At 39.9% G+C, this 27236-nt stretch overlaps 1 protein-coding gene across 1 annotated transcript in view; it reads left to right on the top strand.

Moving 5' to 3' along the window:
- Positions 1-27236, top strand: part of ARHGAP42 (Rho GTPase activating protein 42) — a 289730-nt gene that overhangs the window by 251092 nt on the left and 11402 nt on the right. Inside the window, exons 11-21 of the mRNA XM_018563547.1 lie at positions 1220-1298; positions 6258-6297; positions 8796-8858; positions 11126-11200; positions 14595-14679; positions 15279-15337; positions 16406-16511; positions 18295-18454; positions 23381-23525; positions 24800-25183; positions 26809-26956. Of these exons, the coding sequence (XP_018419049.1) occupies positions 1220-1298; positions 6258-6297; positions 8796-8858; positions 11126-11200; positions 14595-14679; positions 15279-15337; positions 16406-16511; positions 18295-18454; positions 23381-23525; positions 24800-25183; positions 26809-26956 (1344 nt within the window). The remainder of the gene's footprint in view (positions 1-1219; positions 1299-6257; positions 6298-8795; positions 8859-11125; positions 11201-14594; positions 14680-15278; positions 15338-16405; positions 16512-18294; positions 18455-23380; positions 23526-24799; positions 25184-26808; positions 26957-27236) is intronic.

Genomic DNA, 27236 nt, shown 5'->3' with positions numbered 1-27236 from the left:
CTGGGCTTTTTTTCTGCTCTACATTGAGCTTATTATCCATACAGTTCATGTTGGCTCAGGAAAGCCAAGCTCACATTGCATCCTGGGAGCTGATCTTTTTCTTATAAAGGATAACTAAACCCAAGAACACAAATGTAATATACTGCAGCTGGTGTGTCCTTGTCAATTGCTGTGAGCTGAACTGGAAACATTAGCAATTTTCCTTCTGTAAACTATTGATCTCTCCATCCCTCATGTAATGAAGATGAACAAAGGAAGACATGTTTAAGGTTAGCCTGTGGCAACTATGGCTTCCTCCATACAGTGGAAGAGTGAGCGTAGCCATCCAGAGGCAGGAATTTTGCAGGATCACAAGGTGACAAATAAAGGGAAAAAGTCTGAAAAAGAAAACTAATGCAGCCACTGTATCTAAATACCGGGAAGCCTCAATATATTACATTTTCTTCCTTTCATTGAAGGAGACAATGGAGCTCTTGATCTCTTACCGATGGGTTATACTGTCACCTGCAGGAGTAGGACGCTAGGCACAGGAAAAACAAAACATAACCCAGGGATTTGGCTAACCCTGCTGGTGGCCAAGTCCCCCATTAGCTAGAAGCAGCTCAGTTTTTTGCCTAGCTTGATGGCGACCTGCTATGGAGGAGTGGCCAGACAAAGATTCAGATATCGCTGTACGTAACTGACTGATTTTCACAGAAGAGGTTGCAGCGTTTATAAAAAGAATGTCTTGTTATGTTTTATGGGCATCTTAAAATATGGATTTTCTAATTGCAAAATGTTTGCAATTAAACATGAGCAAATTATTCTGCGAGGTTGGGAGAGTCCGATATTTTTTTTTTTTTAAATGAATCTTGTATACCGTACATGCAGATTCGCCCTATGTACCAATATGACGTCCAGGGACACTGAGTGCCTGGATTCATCCTTTATGGGATTCTCCGAGGACTGGAAAAAATTTGCATGCATGTGTATAGTAGGATGAAGACCTTAGAATTCACAGGAACGATTAGATTTACACACTATGTGGATCATGTTCATCTCTGTACCTCTCTCTACAACCCCCTATTTTCGGGACCTCTGCTGAATGCTGAAAGACAGAAATGAGATTGAGGATGAATGGATATAACTGACGGCTGGCTTCTGACTGAATCTATTTCTTATATACATTTATTTTGTATCCTTTCATTTGCTAACAAATGTTTTTGATTTTCTCCTACAGACAGGGGATTATCACACTCCAGGCTTTGTCAGAGGCAAACAGAAAGCAATGGCTTGAAGCAATGGATGGAAAAGAACCTGTAAGAACCTTCTCTTAATACCTTTAGGCCAACTCTACAAAACCATTTTGTTATTTGTTGATAGCCACCAGCATGTTAAAGGAGAACATCAGGCAAACATTTTATTAATCCTTGCAATGGGGCTACGCCAGCACTGCAAGGTTTAACTGCTAGTTTTTGCCTAGGGTAAAACAAAAATAAACAACAACAAAAAGAGTTATACTTACCTGATCTTTGAAGACAATTGCCTTGTAGACCGGTCCCTGGAGCATCTCTCCCTCTCCACTGCAGAGGTTAGGAATCCTCAAGTCATCACATCCAATACAGTGTATTGTGTGTGAGAATGCCAAGGGACATACCATCACTGCAGCAGAGGAGAAGAGAGGCTAAAGGGAGCACTGGCAACTCTGAGGATCGGGTGATGACGATAGCAGTTGGGCCGACCCAATGAATACATCTCACTTGAAGTCCCAAAGAGCTATAGGGTTGATTTACTAACCTAAACACACACACACACCAGGTGTGTGTGATTTTCACACAGCAAAACGTATTTATCAACCAAAAAGTCTCTAAAAGCATATTTCCACTAATGCCATATATGGAAAAATCATGCACATGATGCATATATAATGCTGCTTCACAGTTTAGACAAAAATGGTTAGCTCATGCATTTACATTCCCTCATTCATCAACGCAAGCAACATAACATAGAGCTAATTTACACTACATTACCTTGCAATTCATTGCAGGGCTTTGAACAACACACCTGCTGGGTGTGTACACACTACAAAGGTGTTTCGATTCCTCCCATAGATCATGCTGGGAGGGAACACACTACAGAGGTGTATACACGTTCGTGGTGTGTTTAAAAGGTTAGTAAATCAACCCCATAAAGTCAACAATGTTATTAAAGTGTATATGTTTATAACAGGATGGGAATAGGATTTCCCATCACTTTCTGGTCATGAGAATGGTCACCAAGGCCAATGAAAAGTGGGAATCTACCCACAGAGAGCCTAGGAACCTGAAAGAGGTTCTAACCCCTCACAAATCTATCCAAAACCAGGAATTCATACCTTTCAACCTTCTAAAGAGGATAAAAGGCACCCCTCTTATCACACCGTTGTCTGGTAATGGACACATCCTACTTACACCCCTTGATCATGTGGACTATAATCAATTAAAGCACAAGAATGGTCACTTTAACCCACTGGGTTTTTTTTTTTCAAATCTTCTCTCTAAATTATCATTTCAAAATAGGCAGTTCATTAGTAATGACAATCTACAAACACATACTTCTAGATAATTGGCGGCTTCGTATTCTTTGCATTTCTTATTTCTCTTTTATTCCCCTTCTGGCAGAGGCCACGTTTACTGAGGGCAAATTACTAGCTCTCCTATTATTTCCTGGATTTCTGGCACATGTGACTAAACATGTGACTAGGACATGTGACCGTGCACATCATCTCAGGGGAGGAAAATACCTTTACCTGAGATCTTGTGAGATTACAGATGAGATTTCCCAGCAAAGCTCTGCTAATGACAAGGCAATCCCAGTGTGCATTGCTTTGCCAAACTGAAGTAATCTGCACTTTCACAGCGGGAAGCAGGAAATGCTCTGCAGGTCTAAGTATTTCATAATCACAGCATTTTACAAGTGACATGTCTGTATTATTAATCATCATACATAGAGGGATGCATTAGTAGAATTTGATTTTATGAGTGTAAAGGTCTACTTTAATATACAGTATATATATATATATATATTTAATTTCTGAAAAATACATATAAAAAAGGAGCGCCAGAATTGTGATTATCCAAATACCACTTAACCATGACTAGAAATCAGATTGACTTACAGTTAGTCCCACCCTGAGGCTAAGCCCTAAACACTCCTCATGGCCAGTGAGCAGTATGATAAAATGACACCATAGACCATGCTATCAGTTTATTTATGCTGCTCGCTGGCCATGAGTATGGGAGCGGCATCCAGTCCAGGAAACATTCAATATAGCGGTAGCTGGGTAAGCACAGTGCCCGTGCAATTTTCTCCTTTCACTTTGTTTATGAAACCAGTGTCCCAAAACTGTTCCTGAGACAGGAAAGCTGAGACAAGCTTGTGTGCCTCCCTATTGGCGAGTGAGGCCAGCCATCTTAGCTTCGAACCAGTCGGTGGAAGGGAAGTTGTAGGCCTGAGATGTCAACCACAGCAGCCATTGAGATTTAACGGATCTCTCTAATTTTCAGAGCTCCTGTGGCCTCATACCCCCCTGATGGCGGTCTTGGCCGGGGACTCGGATCGCGACCCCCCTGTTCACTTGCGGGACCCCATATGGGGTCGCGACCCACACTTTAAGAAGCACTGCTCTAGAAGACATCTGGGGGTTCCTACATTTATTTCCTGTTGCCAGCTGATGGGGTTTTAAATTTATGTAAACCCAATCACTAATAAGCTTCAACATGTTCATTTCAACGTCACTTTAAATATGTTTAAACCTGCAGCTTTCATGTAAATAACACTGGGTGACCCCGTCATGAAGGCCAAGGTTTAGGCACTTCCCGTTATAGGGTGGCAATGATCTATCTCCCAAGTGTGTTCCTGCGTTGTCACTCTGTTACAATTTCAATGCAAATTTTACAGACACGCTCACCATCAGAAAAACCGCCCTGGGAAATGCCATGCAGCCAACACTTGTGTGCATGTAGACAGGAAAGGGCTGCGAGGAAGCTACAGGAGATCAGCAACAGTGTGATGCACCAAGGAGGAAAATAATTCAGATTAAATGTGCATTCCAGTGTAAAAAATCTATTAAAATACCATTATATTAAAAAATGTTAGGTATTTAGCTTTTGTTTAACAATTTGTTTCCGATTTTTCTCATATTGTTCTTCATCTTCCTTCTTCTAGAAGGAATGTGTGTTTGCTTGCAATAAAATAACAGCGTATGTATTAAAAGACTGTACATTCGGTAATTGAGTGGGAAAAATCCGAGAATATCTTTGAGGCTCCCTGCTGTGTTCCGTTGTGTAATCAGCACACAAGACACAGGGATGCTGTCCAGATAAATAGCTCTCTTGTTTATTTTTCACCAGGCGGAAAAAAAAAGAACTTTTGTTCAAACAGAAAGTTTGAGATGGAGCTATTGTGTATTACCGGCTCGCGCTGTAACATTTATCTGAAATATTGTTTTGCTTGCCCTTCTACATGTTTGCAATAGCGTTTATGATCATAATTCAATGAATTAAGGGTGCCCTCTAGTGGCTGTGTTTAAAATGACACTGTCCTCACCAAAAAAAAAAACAATTCGCAAAGCTAGCCAAAGGATCAGCCGTAGCTCCGGCTGATCCTTCGGCCACCAGAGCCCTTCGGTTCAGTAGAACTGAAGGGCTGCTGTAGGGCTATTCACTATAGCTCGTACAGCTCCCGAAGCTGGCTGAGCGGTTTAGCCGAGCCAAAGGCATATGCTTCGGCTCGACTGGTACCGAGCAGAATAGCACAGCTGAATGCCGCTTGGCGGCATTCGACTATTCACTCACTGCTGATCGGCCCCTATGAGAATAGGCCGAACGGCAGCGAGTAGCCTGACGGAGGTTCAGCTCCGCCGATCCAGATGTTGGATGAGCTGAGTCGAACGTGTTCTTCACTTCGGCTCAGTCGAACATGCTGAGCATGTTCAGCTGAACCGAAGCCAGCCGAAGCAAGCCGATGCATGGCTGATTTCAGCCGATGTACGGATGAAATCAGCTGAACAAGCCTGAAGTGAATAGCCGAACAGCGTTTGGCTCACTTCACTTTGGCTCGGTTATTCACTCGGCTGCCTTTGGCAGCTTTGTGAATAGCCCTCAAAATAATCCCAAAAGCTGTTCCTTGCAAACGTTGTCCATTGAAGGGTAACAGGCTCTGTCAATATCTTCTGCATTCATAAGTGTTGAATTCCTATGCACTCCAGTAGTGATATAGGGGGTGAGCACAACAAAAACACAGCCTCCATCTGGGTACACAGGTGTCTGACACTCCAGGAAATGTCAAATATTAAAGATTCTGACAGAGGCTGAATTGATTCAATAGAATGAAAGTAGAAGAGGGGGTCTAGGTCTCCTGGTGGTAACAACAGTGGAACATGTCCGATTATTCATTTATTTATTAATTACAGATATTTATAAAGTACATAGTACATACGTATAAATCTACATACTTTTCATTCACATCAGTCTCCGCCCCCAAGGAGCTTACAATTTTAGATCCCAATCTCACATGCATACAGGGCCGATTAGACAGGAGTCAATTAACCTTCTAGCATGTTCTGCTCCACGCAGATAGTGTTCTCACCGGAATTTGAACCGTGGATCCCCAGTGCTGCCAGGGTGAAGTGCTAACCACTAAGGGGTTTATTTACTAAAGGCAAGCGGATTTTTTACTTAGGAAGGACATTTTCCCTAGGCTTGGAGAATGAGGGGAAGCTGTGCAACAATGCAGAAAGGCAACTCGGGGATAGGGAAAGAGTGTCATCACCTCATATGAGAAGTGCCTGGACAAGGACCGTCATGACAGGCTTACCAGGAATGTGATTGGAAATTCTTTACAAAGTGAATTTTTACCACCTTTACTAAGCTAAGGGAAAATACCTGTGCAAAGTGAAAATTCACATTGGAAAGTGAACATGCTCTTGTTCTTTAGTTAACCAACCCCAAAGTCTCCACTAGAAGTGCATTTGACAATGTGACAGTGCAGAAGGGCAGCTCAGAGACAGGGTAAGAGTGTTGTCACCCCATAACATGAAGTCTCTGGACAAGGACCGTCATGAAAGGCTTACAAGGAATAATTTAATTTAATTAACAGGGTTTTTTTTAAATATATGTTTTGAAATTAATGAACACATTTAAGATTATATGAGATTTTAGTGATTGGGTTTTTAAAAAAATGCTTTCAGCATGCTTTCTGTGCACTGATAAATAATGTATGTTATTTTCTAATTTTAGATTTACACACTCCCGGCAATCATAAGCAAAAAAGAAGAAAGTAAGTATGATTGAGATGGGTGATGAATGAATTGATTTTACTGTGTTTATTGCTTTTTCTCCTACAAACTGATACGGAATATACAGGTGAAACTCGAATAATTAGAATATCGTGCAAAGTTCATTTATTTCACTAATGCAACTTAAAAGGTGAAACTAATATAGGAGATAGACTCATTACATGCAAAGCAAGATAATTCAAGCCGTGATTTGTCATTATTGTGATGATTATGGCTTACAGCGCATGAAAGCCCCAAGAACCCCAAATCCACAACCTCAAAAAAGTAGATTATTACATGCAATCAATAAAACAAGGATTGTACATAGAACAATATCGGACCTCTGAAAAGTACAAGCATGCATATGTACTCAGTACTTGGTTTGGGCCCCTTTTGCAGCACTTACTGCAATTACTTTTGCACGATATTCTAATTATTCGAGTTCCACCTGTAGAAGTGTTGTATCGCTCCGCCCTCTAGTGGATTCTCCATAGAACTACATGAAAACTACAAATGATGTGCTGAAACCAGAAGCTTAGCTAGAAAGCTCAGCTTGGACAGTCAGAGTTGTGCTGGGCAGTATTAGAGTTCCTCCTTAATGTAAACCGATGTGCAGAAATACTTAAAACTACACAGAGCAACCTATTAAAATGTAAATTCACCTAATGATGAGTATGCTTTGCAGCATCACAGCACCAATTTAGGGAACTCTCCTTACTCTGATCATCAACGCAGACCACATGTTAGCTATGTGAGTTCTTCATTTATTCCTTTCGAAGTCCCAAACATCTAAAGTGAACCTGTGCTCTGTTTCTGATTTTTAGAAGGAAATGTCCTTCCTAAAGTCGGACACTGCGAGATGCCTCATTTTACTTGTATTAGCCAGAGAAACCTAGTCTCTGCCCCTCTCTGATTTATTTTCACTGGGGGTCTCACTTTCCATGATTTCATGGCTAAGCCCTGCCAACTGAGATTGCCCCAGTGGCCTGAAAATGCACTCCTATTTGGCAATTAAGTGACAGATGGCAAGTCTTAACTGAGAAATCAGGGTAGGTCAGGATTCATTAACTTAAAGAAAAAAAACTTACCCTTGCAATGGCGCTACCCTGACACTGCAAGGATTCAGCGCTGGTATTGCCTACGGTACTCAAATAAAGCAGATTTACTTATTAGATCCCTATGCCTGCCAGCTCCCTTCCTGCTGCTAGACCAGTGTTTCTCAACTTTTTTTCAGTCACAATACCCTAGCAAAGTATGCAAAATCTCAAGACACCCCAGTCTAAAATGTAGGAAACATAAATGGTAAAATGTAAAAAAGGAAGTGTGGCCCCTCCAAAATCTATGCCAGACCCTTATCCGAGAGAGGCGACAACCTTAAAGGAGAACTATGAGGTGAGTGAAAATCACTCATCCTCATAGTTAGAGCTGACGTGTGACAATGAAACTGTCACATGTCGGCTCAATAGATTGGGAAGTAAGCGAACACATAACGTAGCTCGCTCACTTCTCGATCATCTCCCCGCAGAGAGCCGTGACTGTCAGTCACGGCTCCCTGCAGGGATCCTCCCCCCCCCCCTCCCTCCCCGCTCTGGTCCTCCAGCGCTGACTGGAGGAACGGATGAGGGAGGGGGCGGGTACAGCTGGCTCTGCCTCTAGATAGACATGGCCCGCTGTAATTCACGCAGCTGGGTGGATCTTGACAGTAATGTCGGGATCCATCTCGGATGCGGTGGTCTCAATATACTGCGAGCTGTAACTAACTATATTCTGAGCTTTGGGTCACGGGTGGACGCTAGTATATGTCCTCCCGTGACTCTTAAGAGAACTATGAGGAAAAACACTTACCCCATAGTTCACTTTTTTTAACTATTAACAAACATGTATCTTGTTTGTGTATCACTCGGCTGTAGATCCCCAAATCATCTCTGAATTGGTGGTGACACTGTCCTTCCTTCTGGAGGGTGGCTACATTTGTTCCCCATGTTCCCTATGTGTGTTGTAAAGTAGTCACCGCTCCAAGCTCACTCCTGTGATGGACTACAATCTCATGTTTAGTTTACTAATTTGTATCATGTTTGTAGTCCATCTCGGGAGCGAGCTTGGAGTGACTACTTTACAACACGCACAGGGACCATGGGAAACAAAAGTAGCCCCCCTCCAGAAGGAAGGACAATGTCAGCATGAATTCAGAGATGATTTGAGGATCTACAGCCGAGTGATACACAAATAAGACACATTTTTGTTAATAGTTGAGATACTTGAAGGCATTTTTAAGATTTAACTCCTGAGTTTAGTGTCACTTTATGAGGTAAGCCACAGTATACTAGAGAGAGAAAATAAGTAATCACATGGTTTTCAGGTTATGGAGTGCTTCTGTAAAGGTAGTTTCTGGTAGTTTATTACTTAAATCTAAGAGTAAATTGCAGTGTATTAATATTGCACTTATAACTGGAAGTTTACTGAAAGGTGATGTTATGGTATCCCTTCCTTTTCACTGCAGTGTTCTTGAATGAAGCTGGCTTCAATTTTGTGAAGAAATGTATCCATTCTGTGGAGACACGAGGTGAGTGTGTTCAATATGGGACTTATTTTGCATTATTACATAATAGAATAAGGTGCATTTTCACCTTCAGACTGCTGTGTGTGGGTTTAATGGAGCTTTTAAACCAGACCATCTAAGAAACAAATAACTGTTGTATTAGCAACAGCAGTAAGACCTTGTATACTTCACATTGTTTAAACTTGTTTTGTAAATGTTATTCAGAAGAGCATTGTGACATTGTTTAAACCTCATTTTGTAATGCTATACAGAAGGACATGGTGTTCTGCAGACGATTGCTAAGCATTTCAATAGTTTCAAGTCGTTTCCTGGAATCCCTTAGAACACCCCATAACTTCAGTCTGGGAGTGCTGAATACGGAACTTAGCAGGAGTGTTGGATTTCACTCTAACAAACTTTTAATAGGCAATTAGGAAGAAGGGCTTCAATATTTTCCCATTTTTGGGAATTGCGCTCATGGAACCGAGAAGGATCATAAAAAGTTGAAATGGAACAACTTGACATTGGATGTTTCACAAGATGTGTGCTCTAACATTACATCATCAACTACAGAGCCTGGAAAGAAGATATATTTAAATATGTCTTAGTCGAGTTATTCAGACATTTTTATTTAAGTGTTCATGGTTCAATACTACAACATGAATTGCAAACTGGCCTATGCTATTTTAAATGCACCACAGGTATCTGAATTAGTTCCTGCAGCACAGGTCTATTCCAATTTAACATGCAACTCATTTCCTAACAGTTCCAGCAACTCATCTCCTAGCTCTACTCTAGCCACTCATCCCCCATCTCTGCTCCAGCAACTCATCTCCTAGCTCTACTCTAGCCACTCATCCCCCATCTCTGCTCCAGCAACTCATCTCCTAGCTCTGCTCCAGTAACTCATCTGCTAGCTCTGCTCCAGCAAATCATCCCCTAGCTCTGCTCCAGCAACTCATCTCCTAGCTCTGCTCCAGTAACTCATCTGTTAGCTCTGCTCCAGCAACTCATCTCTTAGCTCTGCTCCAGCATCTCATCTCCTAGCTCTGCTCCAGCAAATCATCTCCTAGCTCTGCTCCAGCAACTCATCTCTTAGCTCTACTCTAGCAAATCATCTCCTAGCTCTGCTCCAGCAACTCATCTCATAGTTCTGCTCCAGCAAATCATCCCCTAGCTCTTCTCCAGCAAATCATCCCCTAGCTCTGCTCCAGCAACTCATCTCTTAGCTCTACTCTAGCCACTCATCCCCCATCTCTGCTCCAGCAACTCATCTCTTAGCTTTACTCTAGCAACTCATCTCCTAACTGTTCCAGCAACTCATCTGCTAACTGCTCCAGCAACTCCTCTCCTAGCTCTGCTCCAGCAACTCGTCTCTTAGCTCTACTCTAGCAACTCATCTCTTAGCTCTACTGTAGCAAATCATCTCCTAGCTCTGCTCCAGGAACTCAGCTCTTAGCTCTAGTCTAGCAATTCATCTTCTAGCTCTGCTCCAGCAACTCAACTCTAAGCTCTACTCTAGCAACTCATCTCCTAGCTCTGCTCCAGCAAATCATCTCCTAGCTCTTTCTTCAGCAACTCATCTCTTAGCTCTGTTCTATTGAGTCATCTCTTAATTCTGGTATCTACTATTCTCCTAGCTCTGCTGTGGCAACTCGTGTACTACCACCAACTTATTTCCTAGTTCTGCTTTAGCAATTCATCTTCTAGCTCTGCTCCAGCAACTTATCTCCTAGATCTTCTCTGAGTCATCATTTAGCTTTGCTTCAGTAACTCATCTCCTAGCTCTGTTCCAGCCACTCATCTCCTAGCTTTGCTCCAGGAACCCCTCTCCTAGTTCTGATCCAGCAAAACCTCCCTTAGATCTGCTCCGGCCGTTCCTCTCCTAGCTTTGCTCTAGTGACTCATCGTCTAGCTTTCATCCAACAACTTATCTCCTAGCACTGCTTTAGAGACTCATCTGCTTCTAATGCAGGCTATGGCGTTATTGCCTAAATCCAGAGTTTTACCAATCTTACTGTGAGAGCTCTGTATACAAAACAAACAAAAAACTCCTGCAAACAATGCTTCCTGTTTTTCGCTCTTAATATTACAATCACATAAGAATGCCGGTGATAAAAAAAAAGGATTGAGTCTTTATTCAAAGGAAATTCATTTATGTGTACCGAGGGAAGCACAAATGTTTTATTAAGTCCTGGTAGTAGCATGCAATATTGGCTTTGAATATGCAGAACTCCTTTTGCTTTTTAGCACTTTCATGACGGTCACTTATTTTATGTCTTCCTTTGTAGGTATCACTATTTTGGGACTCTACAGAATTGGAGGTGTGAACTCGAAAGTTCAGAAGCTGATGAACACAGTTTTTTGTAAGTATATTTTACTATCTGTATCAGGTGATGTGGGGATGATTCTGGCACACATAACAAAATAATAGCAATCATATGGATAAAATTTTCTTTATTTTTGTAAATAAAGCAAACCTACGTAAATTTAACCATCAAAGGACATAGTCACAGTTGCCCAATTACGTTTTTGTCTCAGCAGAAAGACAGATACTAGTTTTCTGCTTCTTAACACCAAAGAAATATAAGATATGCCTGTATGCATTGTCTTTTTATATGCTTCCAGTACACAGAACAACGGTTTAAATGCAGAAACAAAGCCCAATAGGCAGAAATAGCCTTGGGATATTTGTTCCCTGGGCACAGATCTTGCAATGGGCTTCTGGCACAAGGGAGAAAAAAAAATCAATACCTTTTCCTATTGCTAATGTTGTATACATTTTTCTTATTCCTAGCCACATGTGGATGTTATATCTGTCAGCATCTGTTGCCCTTTCCTAGCTTTACCCCTGCTATTATGTGTGGAGAGATTGCATCTTTCTTGTCTGACCCTTATACTCTGCCACACTTCATGTCTCTGTACATTGGGAGCTGCACACAAAAGACAATATAATCTTCCTTAAAAGGGAATCATATTCTGAAGCTGGGTACACATGGATAGATTACTTTTGTTTAGCCTGTGATGCTGAATGAAAAAATTCTTCATGCTAAGAATGTGGATGGATCAATCTCCCAATGTGTCCTTTGTATTCTGGCAACAGTGCCCACCACTAACGGAATATCCCAATAGTGCTTGCAGCTCATTGGCGGCATGCAGTGCTTACCCAACAATTTTGCAATATGTCCGTTCGATAAAAGTAAATCTAGAAATCAACGTTTGTTGAGGAAATAGAGTTACCCAAGGATAAAAATTAAATCTGTATGTACCCAGCTTAAGGTGCTCTGGATGCTATCTGCCAGGTCACAACCCAATCATAGATTTACATTAATAGACTTAAATGTAGATCAGAACTAGACTTAAAAAAATGAATTCATCCAAAACCTGTAACATGTTATGAATGCAGCTGTACTGAATCACCCACTTGATCAGCCATTGAGATATCTCCACTGGAATTCCCAAGAAATATAAGAAATATTAATTTTTACATGGTTTGACCCTTTAAGATGCACTCCTGGTGGTTTGTAGTTCTAATGCTTTTCATCAGCAGTAAAATATATATTTTTTATTCTTCTGTGTCAATGCATTTGTTTCCATGGAACAACAACTAGAAAAAAGTAAATTTTTCCTGAAGGAAATGAAAGAAAATCTCACCGGTGACTTTACTGTGAAAGAAAGTCTTCTATGAGTGCATGTATGAATCTGTGTTTCAATACGGCCATTTGGAAAGAGATAGGGGTGCATAGCTGACCTTGTTACTCTTGAATAGTAAAAGTGGAGCCGGGCTACTATACACGTCTCATTAGATAAAAATCTGAGTGCGCTGTAAAAGCATGAAATAATATTCAGGGCAAGCTGACATTGTCAGATCTCAATACAAGGCTCTTCTTGCAGGATATAGATTTTGAAAATGTGGCTTTTATGAATATACTATTCAAAAACATCTTCAAAACTGAAGATGCAGAGCTCTATTCCCTGAATTTTAAGTCTGATATTTAAAGTACACCTGTTCCCTTACTGAAGCCTCTCTGTTGAACACTCTCATGCATAGGTGCCGTATAGTAACAAACAATACCCTGTTATCTCTCAGACATTCTTTTGTTAGCCCAGCAGGAGCCCACAGAGCCTCCTGTATACATACTGACTATCTTATAGTCAATATTGACATAGACCTTGCAACGTCCCATGTAGTAGTGCTCCGATCTGGTAATAGGCTGCTCAGGTACCATTGCCGTCAGAAGGGTCCAGCAGCACTGACAAGAGGATGCCGGAGAAGTTGCCTTATTTTGAGGTTTAAGTGAAAGCATTGGTATACTTTATAAGATATCTGAACATTCTGTTACCATAATGGTAAATTGTCAGTATAGGCAGTCTCCGAGTTACGAACATCTGAGTTACGTACGACTCGTACTTACAAACGGAGGCCCCAGGCTGTTCCACTAGTTGTAATGCTACCGTGCTCATGCCGACGTTCGTAGTACTGTACCTAGCAAAACGGGCAGCTAAAATAGAGTTCGAAAAGCATATTGCCACATATTGTAAAAAAAAAATTAAAAAAAATGTACAAAACCCCCAAAAATTTACAAAACAGTAAAAAGTAAACAGTAAAAAGGGGAGAAAGGAGCAGATAGGCCCAATAAAGGACAAAAATGGGAAGTTGGTCACAAACGACAAGGAGAGGGCCGAAGTGCTGAACACTTTTTTCTCCTCAGTATACACTCAGGAGGGAAACGGGTTTGACACCGATAATAAAACACATAGTTCATCACAAAATATAGCCAAGTGGTTGACGGAACCCGGGATACAACAAAGACTTAGTCTACTTAATGCAAATAAAGCGTTGGGACCGGACAATCTACACCCCAAGATACTTAAGGAACTAAGCGAGGTTATAACTAGACCATTATTCCTCATTTTTAAGGACTCTCTAATGACTGGTAGAGTTCCGAGTGACTGGCGGAGGGCTACGGTAGTTCCAATATTTTAACCCTTCCCTATGCTATCCAAAACTAAAAAAGTAATTTTGGGCTGGAGTTGCACTTAAAATTTTTTTTACTTGTTCCAACTTACATACAAATTCAACTTAAGAACACATCTACAGACCCTACCTTGTTCGTAACCTGGTGACTGCCTGTATACAGGATAAGTATGACAGCATTTTAGACCATTTTGGACCTGATAATGATCTGTGTAGGGGAAAGACTGCACTTGTGTACTTTCCAACTGATTTAGTGTATTTTTTAATTTAAATGTTTATTTAAAATGTAATTAATTTCTAACAGCAGCTTAATTTTAGTAAAAGCTCAGATTTTTGTGTAATAACATTATGTTACCAGGCAAACTAAATGTAGCTATTCATAGCAGCAGTAGCAATAACAGAATAACATAAAATATACCTGTGCTATGTAATATATATACTGTATATATGTAAATATTTTATATCTATTTATTTTTGTACTTGTATGGTTGTGCTAAACATCATCTACTTTTTCAATGCCACCCTCCAGAAGGTGACAGGTCAGACTTGGCCAGACCCACAAAGCTCTATAGAGGTTGTGTGCAGCGTAGGGCCATGTTTGTGGAATATACAGGTTTACATTTTATAGTAAATTTCCACTTTTGCAGCCAAATTGGGATAACAACGATTTTATACATACTATATGTTCTCATTCACATAGTAAAACTCAAAATAAAGTAAAAATTACACGTGTTGAAGACAGATTTATACCAATTATAAATATTAATGTGTTTTTTTTTAAGCTCCTAAAGCACCTCCTGATATGGATATTGATTTAGAGATGTGGGACAATAAAACAATAACCAGCGCTCTGAAAAACTACCTCAGGTGAGTACGTCCTTTGTAGCCTTTTTGCTGTATAGTTCAGTATGTATTGAGCCATAATAATACATCACACATTGTGCAGCCACACTTCACAGGCATTTACATTCCAGTTTATTGGTAACAGATCAGTGATTTGTTGGAATGAGCTCCTGTAGTTTGCTCCTTATCACACTGAATGCTCTGCAACATCACCTGCTCCTATAAAAGTGCTTCTTGGAGCCGAGAAATGGGCTCCAGGAATAGAAGAGAGCATTGGGCTGTAAAGGGTAATGCCAGTTCTGATAGGTTCCATTTAATCTGGTAGTCAATTAGAGTGGACACGTTGCAATTTTTTTCCAGTGTTATATGAAAGAAATCTTCCCCAGCATATGTTTATGCGTGACTGCTACTCTAGTTAGCCAAGTGAGAGCTCGCCTAAGGAGGATGAACATCTTCTTGGATCCCAGTGATGCATTATTTGATAAAACTATATTTGTAGAAATAGGTTTTAAAGCTGCTTTTACAAAAATATAAATGTGGACCAGTCCAATTGTGATATATTGAATTTAAAAGCTCTTCATGAAACTTATGTCTATGATGACATGTGCTTTTTGTGTTGACAGATGTCTAATTGAGCCTCTCATGACGTACAAATTACACAAGGATTTTATTCTTGCAGTCAGTAAGTACATTACCTTTTAGTAACAACAACAAATCCTAACCGCAGTTTAACTAGGGATGTATGACTTTCAGTAACACAGCAACCAATCGGATTTTGGGTTTTTACAGGCAGTTTAAGAGATGATTTATGATGGGTAGGTATGGGTGACTGCAATTTGTACATCCTCATAGCTCTTTGCATTGCCGTACCGATTAATTCACTATTTGTAGGTGAATTTATATTTATTGTATTTTTATGTAGACTGTATATTTACGAAATAGCCATGTTTCTTTTTTATTGAATGCCCAGATTTTTTATTTCTGTCTTTCTAGCATTCTGCTGGTTCCTTCTATGAGATTTTGTCCCTTTTTAGGGACAATGTCTACATTCCATTGCTGCAGTCATATGCTGACAACTCTGTTCCCCTTTGTTTAAAGAAAAGAGAATGACAGTGGATTTGTGGTTAATGTAATAAAGCAGGCAGACAAATGACCCTGTCGTTTAGACAATAAAATATAGAAGAGGGGTATAGTTGAGTGTAGCTTGAGAGTAGACAAATCCTCAAAAGATCAGCCGCACAAAACCAGAATGGGTACAATCCAAAAGTTTATTGAAATGATCAAAAAAAAATTCTAGTTGATGGGATAACAGAGTAATACTAACCTTAACCAACTGCTGGCCCACTGCCGTAGATTGCAGTTTTAGAATTTGGGTGGGCAATCAGCAAGAAGAGCTACTTTGGGGGACCGGCCATCTCCAGTGGAAACCCACAAGGAGGGAGATTGCATGACAAAGGAGTTAAGGTAACCATTGTTGTCTCATTCCCTAGACAAAGTAATCACTGGATCCTTTACCTGCCCATATTTAAGCTTTATATTTTTTGTGTCTGTTAGGAGGAAAGTATTAAAGAATAGAGGCCTCTCCACCATTGATGGCTAAAAAAGCTGAAGAGGGGGAGTGGAGGCTAACAGCTCCTAGTGTTTTGAAATCTTCCAAACTCTAGAAAGTGTTGTTCCCTATAATTAAATTGGAGTTATGTTACCAGCCTAGTTGTATAAATTGCTTAGGGGAGTTCTTCTTTTTTCACAGAATCCGATGACCAGAACTACAGAGTTCAAGCAGTTCACGCCTTGGTTCATAAACTGCCTGAGAAAAACCGAGAGATGTTGGACATCTTAATCAAGCACCTTGTCAAGTACTGTGACACTTACATATGTGTTGTTTGTCTAGACTTAGATTACAGGGAATGTTTTTTTTTCTAGTGCACTAAGCAATTCTCTTTGAACTTGCTTATCATTTTTGTTTTTGAATTCTATATGTGCATTAAATGTTACGTCCTCCTAGAACTGGATTTTTTAGTCGGTATCTATATTTAGTAGGTTGGTAAGTTGACTGTGGCAGGGTATGTAGGGTAATAGGCACACCTGCTCCATGCTGGATTCCCTAAAGAATATATGTAGATCTAGGCTCACTCCCAACCCCAGCAACATCCGAATGAAGAAAAAGGAAAGATCCCACGCTATATCCACTAAAAACTGTATTTCCTTTATTCCAGATTAGCATAGGATACAACATAAAGCTCTGACGCTTTTGCCACTGTACTCCGCATTTTGTTATGCAGTGCTCAGTATAAAGCCTAGTAAACCTTTCACATTCGGGAAAGGACAAAGAAGTTTAGTTCTTGGCCAAAATCAATCAAAAATATTGTTTGACTTTTCCATAAAATGATAGGTAGAGCCTGATTGGTTGTTGTTGTCAACACCTGCCCCTTTTTTGGCGGACTTTTTTTTGTTTTATGCATTAGTTTAATAATTATTTGTACCTGCAACATGTTTGCCCCTTTTCTATTAGTACGTCACTTGTAGACTTCCCTCTATGTCTTCTGCCTGTAGAAATCCTTATCTTCAATAATGAATCTGGGTTCTGTATTTTTTTCTCATAAACTGCTGGCAGACCAAGCCTCTGGGAAGTGGAAAGGAGTGGACAAGGTTCGACCCTCCTAGAAAGTGTCTTGAGTTTTACCCGTCAGAACGGCCCAGGTGTAACTGCAGTTACTTGGAGGCTCATACGGTGCATGCACCTCCAGTTGGCTGCACTTAATACCTGACAGCAGTTTTATTTCCTGTGACAGGATGTCTTAAAGGGCTTTTAGAGCAGTGTTTTTCACCCTTTCTTTATTCATACCACCCTGTAAAAGTAAGCAAAATGTTAAGGCACCCCAGCCTAAAATGTAAAAATCATAAATGTAAAAGACAATATGTGGCCACTCCAAAATACATACTAGACCCTTTTTTTCTAGATAGGGGTTGAATATGGATTTTAAGGGAGGATCCCACGGAAAAAGACAAACAAATGGGGTTTCCCCTTCAAATCAGGAGCCTCCTTCAAATCAGAAGCCTCCTTCACATCAATGCCCCTCTTTACATTAGGAGCCTCCTCCCTTTACATCAGAGTCCCTCTTTACATTAGGAGCCCCCTCCCTTTACATCAGAGTCCCTCTTTACATTAGGAGCCCCCTCCCTTTACATCAGAGTCCCTCTTTACATTAGGAGCCCCCTCCCTTTACATCAGAGTCCCTCTTTACATTAGGAGCCCCCTCCGTTTACATCAGAGTCCCTCTTTACACTAAGAGCCCCCTTCCTTTTACATCAGAAACCGCCCCTTCACATCATAGGCCCCCTTTCATGTAGAGTTCCCTCTTCACATCAGATGCCTGCACCATTGGAAGGCATGACACAATGAGAAACTTTCGAGCCACCCCTGAGAAAGACAGAATGCACTCTGTTTGGGAGAGACTTTAGAGTATGCCATGCCATTTTCATCAAACCTGATTAAAAGTTAACAAAAAAAATTAAGTAAAAAAAACTCATAAAAAACACTTCTGTGCTTTTTCCCCATTCAGTCTTTGTTTCGCCAGTTTAATAACATGACTTTAAGAGCAATATATTATGTTGTGACAATTATATTTTCTCCCATAGGGTTTCACTGCATAGCCAACAGAATCTTATGACTTTTTCTAACCTGGGTGTGATCTTTGGGCCAACGCTGATGAGAGCACAGGAGGAAACTGTAGCAGCCATGATGAACATCAAGTTCCAGAATATTGTGGTGGAAATTTTAATAGAGCATTATGAAAAGGTATTGTCAGCACTGTGAACGATTTGTAGCTGTATGTGAGTTTTATTATTATTATTACGTTTGTGTTGTGTAGAGCACCTTTAAAGCTGATCTCTGGACACTTGAAAGAAGCTACTGTTGCCCTTACTGCAAGAATAAATAGGGTTTTCCAAGGTGTATATAAGTAAATATGTCCTTACACACCTAAACACTACTGTAAAAGCATAGCCTATGTGAAGCCATACACACTTCAGACCAAGGGGGGTAGTTATGGGGTTCAACTCTAACTACACCAGAATCACTGATATGTGCATGATGCAGGTTCTGTTTAAAGTGTAAGTAAACCTTAATAATGGGTAATATATTAAAACATTAAAAACACTTTTCCTACCTGCTAGCTTTTGGGCTCCTAAATATACCTTTGTAAGCATTTTGTTATATCTGTTCGATAAGTGCAAAAAAAATCTGTCGATTTAGTCAGAAATTCAGAGCTGTCCTTTGTCCTGTGCACACGTCCTGTCTTATAGCAAGGAGTCTAATTAGCCCTTCCAATTCTTATTATGCACTACAGAATATTCAGTGTCTCTGTTGTGTCTAGAGATAGGAGAGTGGTTTAAGTAGTATAGAAAGAGACAAATGGGCAGGGCTGACACCACTGAATCCACCAAAATGTTGTGTGTTGTCAGCCCACAGCAGGACTTCAGAGCTGAGTGCATTTCTGACAGGTCGGCATTTATTTTCTGTACTTGCAACATAATAAAAACATAAGTAACATGCAACACATCCAAGACTAAAAGAACATTTGACTGGTGTTAGGCTCAGTCTTTCATATTTGATCCAGATCTGTGACTCGCTAGCAAAGGAAAAAGGAATTTCGCAGTAGCAACTCCCAAATGGGGCTTACGTCTGCAGAGGAACGTATAGTTGGAAACATGGGCTTGGTGACATGTTCTGACCAGCTCATCCCTTTTGGGCTTTTAATCTTGGTTAAAACCTTTGTTCACCCCTCTGATGACAGCATTACAGTGAAATGCGTCAGTCACGCATTGCTAGGTTCTTGGCACAGCTGATGTGTGAAGACAAACAGTTCATTTGCTATTTTGGATTGTTAGTTATTTTACTGACTGACTTGCACTTTATCCAAGAGGTACACTGGTACTGGTATTTGCATTGGATCCTCTCTGACGAAATACAACATGATGACTCTATGGAATTGGAGCTGTAGTTCCAGATCACATGGCAAGGCTATATCATTTGTCATATATTGAAATTATACATAACTTATTCCTTTATTTATACAATTGCCCTGTTGAAAATAGTACTTATGAGGACTTTTTCAATCACTTTGCTTCAATCATTCTGCAGCAGTATGGACACTTCCATATACTGTGAGAGACTTCAAAATAGGCGCTGATCAGAGACTCACAAGATGACAATTATTGCTTGGAAATATATCATCGTTGGGAGTATTCTATGTATATGATGTTTGGCACCAACAGTGCAACTCACATCTTTATACAAGCTATTATAACCTGTTGTGAGTAATCTTATAAGTCAGCAAGGGAGTATTTGTTCTATATACAGTCTCGGGAGTGAGAAGCTGTTTTGTTTGCAGTTGTTTAGCAGCCTTTTTGCTAATTGTTGGAGCTATTTAGTGTTTTAAACGTCCATCTCATCCAGAGTCTATATTATCCATGCTGGATAGATGTTTCCTATAAGCTACAATTCATGGGAACAGATATAATGATATGCGCTCAGCAGGTAAAGTGACGCCAAACTGCTTTGTTATGTATGAATAATAGAATAAACACAGATCCCTGTAATTTTGTGCTCAAATGTAAAAGAATAATTGATGCACCCAAATGGTGGTGACTATTTTTTGATTTTATAGCCAGGGCCCTGCATAAGATATGTTTTATACATACATGATAGTAACCCCTTGATGGTCCCTTAACCAAATTCTAGGGGCAGCAATTGAGTGCGCGCTAAAACAACACGACAACGTGTATGTGTGTATATATATATATATGCTAACTGGGCATTAGGGCCCATCCGCCACATATATGCATTACGCTGTGGTAGAGGAGTTAATATTGAATAACAAATACAAGGTTTATTTTAAACATTGATAAGTAATGGTGGTTGTGTAGGCCTTTTTGAGTTTATTCTGTTTCCAAACAATAAAAAGCTGTCAGGGATTTTAACCTTCCCTTATTCAACTTAAAAAAAAAGTGTTTTAAAGTGAATCTTTACCCTCTTTCACTACAAATCACATCATTATGCAGCTCTGCATGCCGATTTAAAATCATATTACATTTATTAGTTAAACAAACTTGTTTTTCTTTTACTTACAAAAAAGTTCATCTACTTCCTGGTCCATTTTGGCACAAATGATGTAATGTGCCTAAGTGTAATGTGCCTAAGTAAGTTGTATCCTGGGAAAGTTACATCAGCAGAGCATTGCTGGGAAATCTCATAAGTAATCTCAGGAGATCTCAGGGAAAGGCATTTTCCTCCCCTGAGAGGATGTGGATGGTCACTTGTCCTAGTCACATGTGCCAGAGTTCCAGGAAGTAAACTGAGATCTAGTAATCTGCTCTTAGTTTAAATGTCCACTGTCAGAAAACTGGGGAAGAAAAGATATGCAAAGCATACAAAGCCGGCAATTATCTAGATGTATGTGTTTGTAGATTGTCATTACTAAACTTTTCTAAAGGTGCGTTTGTTGTTATTTTAAAAATATGGGTAAAGTTGCTCTTTAACCTCTATCTGTGTTTCTGTTGAAGATGTACCCTCACTTCCTGCCCGGTCAAAGTCTCTCATTAGGACTGGAAGTGAGGGTACATCTTTGTAACAGGGTCCCAGAGAGAAATAGTTTCTGTTTATATTTGCCAGTGGACCATTCCCACGCATTTCTCTCGAATGATTATATCCATGAGTGGTATTTATTTTTTAGACTCTTAGTAGTGTGTATATTTGAACAATACTAATGACACCCAGTGGGGTGAGGGTATTTGGTAGGAGACACATTTGAGACCTCCTTGCTTATTTACATGTGAAGTCCCAGAGAGTAGGAAAACCTAACCCTTCCCCACTCTTTTTACAACTAAAGAAAGCAGAATCTGGCTGAATATACACAATGGGGACTCTCTATAAACAAATTCATAGACACATTGGCCCTGAAAATCTCTGTGAATGCTTCTTCTGTTCAAATAGATGCACAAAAGGAACGTTCTTGTTACATTTTCTTTATAAGTAAAATGGATTTTTTGAATGTTATCTTGTAATACCACATTATGTGAACCAGAGGAGTTATTTATTTCCTATGCTTCTAAGCTCCATCTAGTGGCCATGATGTGGTATTTCAAGGTGACATTCCAAAATATATTCAACTTATTAAAAAAAGTATATAACAACGTTCGTTTTGTACATCCATTTGCACAGTACGAACATTCACAGAGATTTGCAGGGCCATTGGCTCTTTAAATTGTATATAAATAGATTCCTTTAAGTTGTGGGAGGGGGGGCGGTTTAGTGTTCAGTGCAGCATGGGCCCATTCATACTACGTCCGCTAGGCTGCACTGCACTGGCAAGCTGAAATACATTGTTCTCAATATGCCCAGCTTACATTATTGGCGCTTTGTAACAATGGATCATTCTGTATTTTAAACGTAACACATAATTCATATTCACCTTCAGAGGAAAGAATAAAATAGAATTTCATTTTCCATTCCCTGCAATTTCTGCAAGAAAACTTGTAATTCGCACAATTTTCTCCTTTGTTTTCTGAATTGTAAACATTTTAGTGACAGCTCAATTTAACACTTGACGACTGAAGTCACTGAAGTCTTTTATAATGGTTCCAAATTTAAACAAATAATTTTTTTACCCATTTATTAAAAAAATAAAACAAGACATAGCCAGCCTCATTTCACAGCTGGAGTCCACTTTCTTCATGAAGGAATTTGTTTTGTGATGCCAATTTGTCATTTCTAAAGACAATGACAAACGCAAGACCGCATGCTGCTTCCATAACAGAAATAGAAAGCTTGTTACCAAAACTTCTGCCCTGAGCACAATTCTGTGCAGATTTTACAATATGTAAAACACATTTCAACACCGACTGTCACGGAGGGGAATTTGCATTTTAACCACTTCAGTGCCAGCATGTGACACCCCCCTACTTCCCAGGCCAGTTTTCAGTGCTGTGATAGTTTGACAATTACTCCATCATGCAACACTGTATATAAATGAATTTAGAAACAGTATTTTGAGACAGCTAAAGGTTTTTTTTGGTGGTTCTTATGAACGAAATTACTATATAAATGACCAAAAATTTTTAAAAAATTGTTATAAAACATCTAAAATAATATGCTAGGATAGTGCAAAAGTACAAAAAAAACACAAAATGACCTCCTTCTTTTTGGAAAGTAGACATCCCAAGGTGATCTAATTTTTTGGGAAATGAAAAGACATGCCGGTATTGAGGGGGTTAGATTGAAGTTGTCAAAATGAAAAAAGACAAATGTCATAACTTGATCATTAAAGGAAATCCATAGTTAGGAAGTATGGAGGCTGCCATTGCTGACCTGTACATCATGCTTTTTGAGAGGCTTCACTACCCTTAGATTGTAAGATGTCATGAGAAGGGCCCTTCTAATCCTCTGGTATGGTATTGTAATTGTACTGTCTGCCCTAATTTTGTAAAGCACTGTGCAAACTGTTGGCACTATATATAAATATAAAAATTATCATCTCAGTCACTGATCCAGGACACAATCCAGGACACAGTTTGGATGTGACTTCCACTCCACTTTTTTTGTTCTTCTAATTCCAATTGAAAAATAAAAGATATTTTGATGATTAGCTAAACTCACTAAAAATGGCTTTGGCTTAGAATTGTGACGTTTGTGTTATGTCCTAATAACAAATCTTACTTTGCACAGATCTTTCACACAGCTCCGGACCCCAATGTTCCCCTTCCCCAGGCACAGCCGCGATCAATCTCCAGGAGAACTAGAGCCATTTGTCTTTCCACTGGACCAAGAAAGCCTAAAGGACGATATACGCCGTGTCTGGCTGATCAAGAAAGTGAGTGTGACTAGAGTATTCTTAGATGGGGAATTCCAGTTTACAACCCCGCTGTCTGCTACTCTAACACTATGTCAGGCATCTGTTGTTTTTTCATTTTTTAAGCTTATATACTTTTAAACTGATATATCTGTTTTATTATTTATATATAATGTTTTTGTTTTACAAATAAACATTTAAAGGGTTCCATTCTGCTCGGTACCTTCGTGGTACCGAGCAGAATAGAAAATCAGTGAGAAGAGTTTAAAAAAAAAGGAAAAAAAATATTTTTAAATGTAAATAAATTGGAAAATTAAAAAAATAAATAAAGATATTTTAAAGAAAAAAACAAACAAAAAAACAATTCGGCGGAGCCAGCAGTGACAGGTAGCTCCGCCCCAACTTTTTCCTATTGGCCTGAACCTGCTAGAGTCTTCTAGCAGGTCCTGGCCAATTAATAACAACCGTGACGTCACGTCCGTCTCCACCCACTTGGTTTAACGACAGATCAGCGTCCCCAGGTCATTTGGGGATGCTGACCTGTCATTACAACTGGGCTAAGGCAGCCAGGAGATCATGGCTGGCGCCGCCCAGCTGTCATTTGCAAAGAATATGCCTTCGGCTCGGCTGAGCCACTTGGCCGCCTTCGGCTGCTGTACGGGCTATAGTGAATAGCCCGTACAGCAGCCCTTCAGTTCCACTGAACTGAAGGGCTCCGGGGGGCAAAGAGAGCCGAAGGATCAGCCGAAGCTATGACTGGATCCTTCGGCTCTTTCGTGAATAACCCTCTTAATGCAGGGTGAACTTATGACACAAGATTTACAGAATATTATGGGTTTTATAAAGAGTGAGCATAAATGAAGCTGTTTGCCTTCAGACTAACCCTCTCTAATCGAACAATCTTACAGATGTGAGAGGAGATGAGAAGGGTAGGAGTCACTGCTTTGACTCATTAATTTGTGTGTAAATTCCAGCTTGAGTTATTGAGTTCTATTTCAGGAAAGTAACTAAGTATAACTTGGAAAACATGCAAAAGGAGAATGGAGTGCTAGCTACTGGCTGAAAATACACTACAGTAGAGCAATATTAATTTGCAACATTTCATCTTTACCTGCCTAATTGAAAAAAAAAATATTAAAAGAAAAGATGTACATAACCACTATACATTGCCTTTAAGTAAATGAGTCTATTTGGAAGGCTTGTAAAATGCTAATACACAATGTTTAGAAAGCTAAATGTCATCCAGTTAGGGTTTATATCATCTTTAATGGGGTTTTTTTTTGTCTTCCCTGTAGGTGACTCTTATAGCAGCAGTCCAACTAGCACCCCTATGGGCAGTGTTGAATCACTATCTTCACATTCCTCAGAACAGAATGTAAATTCACGGTCAGCTTCATCGCCACAAAGAGACAAGAAAGGGGGCGGCATCCCATGGGTGACCTCCACGCCTTCCTCTAATGGCCAGAAGAGCTCTAGCCTTTGGACCACAAGCCCCGAGTCCAGCTCCAAAGAGGACGCCTCGAAAACTGACGTAGAGTCAGATTGCCATAGTGTATCTTCTGTGACCAGCCCTGGAAATGTTTCTCCGCCAATAGACCTCACCAAGAAAGGACTTTATGAGCTTTCTGGGCTCAAGCGCTCTACAGCCTCCTCTCTTCGCTCCTTAGCTTCCACAGAAGGTAGGTGGTTGGTTGACAATTTTTGGAGCTATTGGCCCAGGGTCAACAGTCACTAGGAAAGTTTGCTGTAATTTGGAAAAGACACTGAATGTAATACGAAAGATAATGACAGTATCTGATTAAATGATGCCAAAATACGTTGTCTTTATTACAAGCAAGGGGTTTGATGAAAATGATAATGAAGAGAAATATCTGAGTAAGTAAGCCTTCATTGTGATCGCTGGATGTTTAGAGTACAGACAAAATTCTTCCTTCCTTTTTTTGTTTTTTTGGAGAGTACAATAAGCTGCTTTGCGGGAAAACATTTGTGTTATTAACATAAGCATGTAGTATAGAGATTCCTGCCGAGTCAAATGCATATTTCCCCAAAAATAAGTCTGAATGTGTCAATCAATATCAGATGGAAGCATTAATCCTACAATAAGTGCTCAGTGAGGAAAGTACACATTCAGTTAAATGATAGCTGGAAATAAAGCTCTTTTAATATACCCAGGAATTCCAAGTAGTTTTGCAAATATGACCTCTGTCATAAATAGGATTTGCGTACTACACTGCACTCATGTAATCAGCAGAGATCACAAACTGCTAAGAGCAAGCAGCCCCTGCATATGTTAACTACACTGTAGTGTTCACACATCAACTTACCATTACTACAAAGAAAGCATCATGGATTCCTTTGGTTGTGCGCGCCACAGTTGTCTGTCTGGAATCACATGTAATAGAGAGATGGACACGTCTAAGGCCCCATTCAGACTGAGTTACAAGCTTTTTCAGTGCTGATTTGAGATGAGCGGCTTTGAGCTACAGTGCTCATTTTTGTCACACTACTTAGTGCTTCTTTTGGCAGTCTATCAAAGTCTACTGGGGCCAAATCGCTTAAAATATATCGAAAAATAGCTCATGCTTCAGCTACAAGCTACATGCGTCATTGAGCTGCAATATGTGAACATCCCCATTGAAATGCATTGGAAGAGCTACATTGAGCTTCATATTTGAGCGATTTCGGAAATCGCGCTACAAATCGCTCAGTGTGAATGGGGTCTTAGCTAAAGTAATCCCGGAGCTACATTATTCTAGCAGTTTGTGTTCTGCAATGTTTAAATTGCAACGCAGAACTCATTAATTATGCCTTCGGCAGTGAGGAAAGTGTATCAAACAGGTAATTAGAGCAGATGCCTTTCTTGTTGTTACTCCCAGTCTGCAGTAATAGTGCAGATGCTGACAAGGCTGTGTAAGCAAATAAGTGTTTACATTGGTCTCGGTCTATGATTACAGCTGTCTATCCACTGGATAGAAAGGGCAGATGAAGCAGATTACATTTCAAAGTTCCCTGGTGTCCTTTAATATATTAAAAGGGCAATTGTGTTTTATAAGTTCCCCTTACAGGGTTTCTGGGGGTTGGCTTTTGACAGAACACCTTTCTGTTTTTGTGATTGGTTGCCCCTATTGCTCTGTGGAAACAGTTAACAAGGGAAAACTTATTTCAGGAGACTTGAAGTTCTTAAAGAGATGATTTGGCTGAAAGCCAGGCAAACAAAGTGCTGGGAGATAAAGTATGTAGAATTCAAATGTGTTGGATCTGTTTACTCCACCTCATAGATATTTACTATTCTATTTTAATTTAGGTATTAAGAGCAGAAGCCCATCTACGCAGAGCCTAACATCTGTAGAGCTAAAAGACATCGGAAAGGGTTTTCCAGACTTACCGCCAAAGGTGATGAGACGGAGATTGGACACTGGCTCCAGTAATGGTTACCAAAGGCCAGGATCCGTGTAAGCACTCGTTTTCTGTTTGCTTGTTTGCTGTTTATCTTTGTATGCACAAGCTATGACAGCTATGAAATAGTGATCATATGTTGCTGAAGGTTTATTCTCAAAATAAGCCTTCAGCCTGCAAATAGAACTGCAGCTTGTCTATGGCAGTGTGGTTCTGTTTAATACTGTAATTGTCTGATACACAGACACAGTAGTAGTAACATAAATAATAACTTTTTTCATTTTTTAAGACATTTTATATATCTATATATATCTATAGATATATATCTATATATCT

The sequence above is a fragment of the Nanorana parkeri genome, unplaced genomic scaffold (genome assembly GCF_000935625.1).
Source record: "Nanorana parkeri isolate BGI_ZX_2015 unplaced genomic scaffold, ASM93562v1 scaffold673, whole genome shotgun sequence".
NCBI classification, from domain to species: domain Eukaryota; kingdom Metazoa; phylum Chordata; class Amphibia; order Anura; family Dicroglossidae; genus Nanorana; species Nanorana parkeri.
The sequence above is the reverse complement of the archived record's forward strand: the minus strand, read 5'-3'. Positions and strand labels throughout refer to the sequence as shown.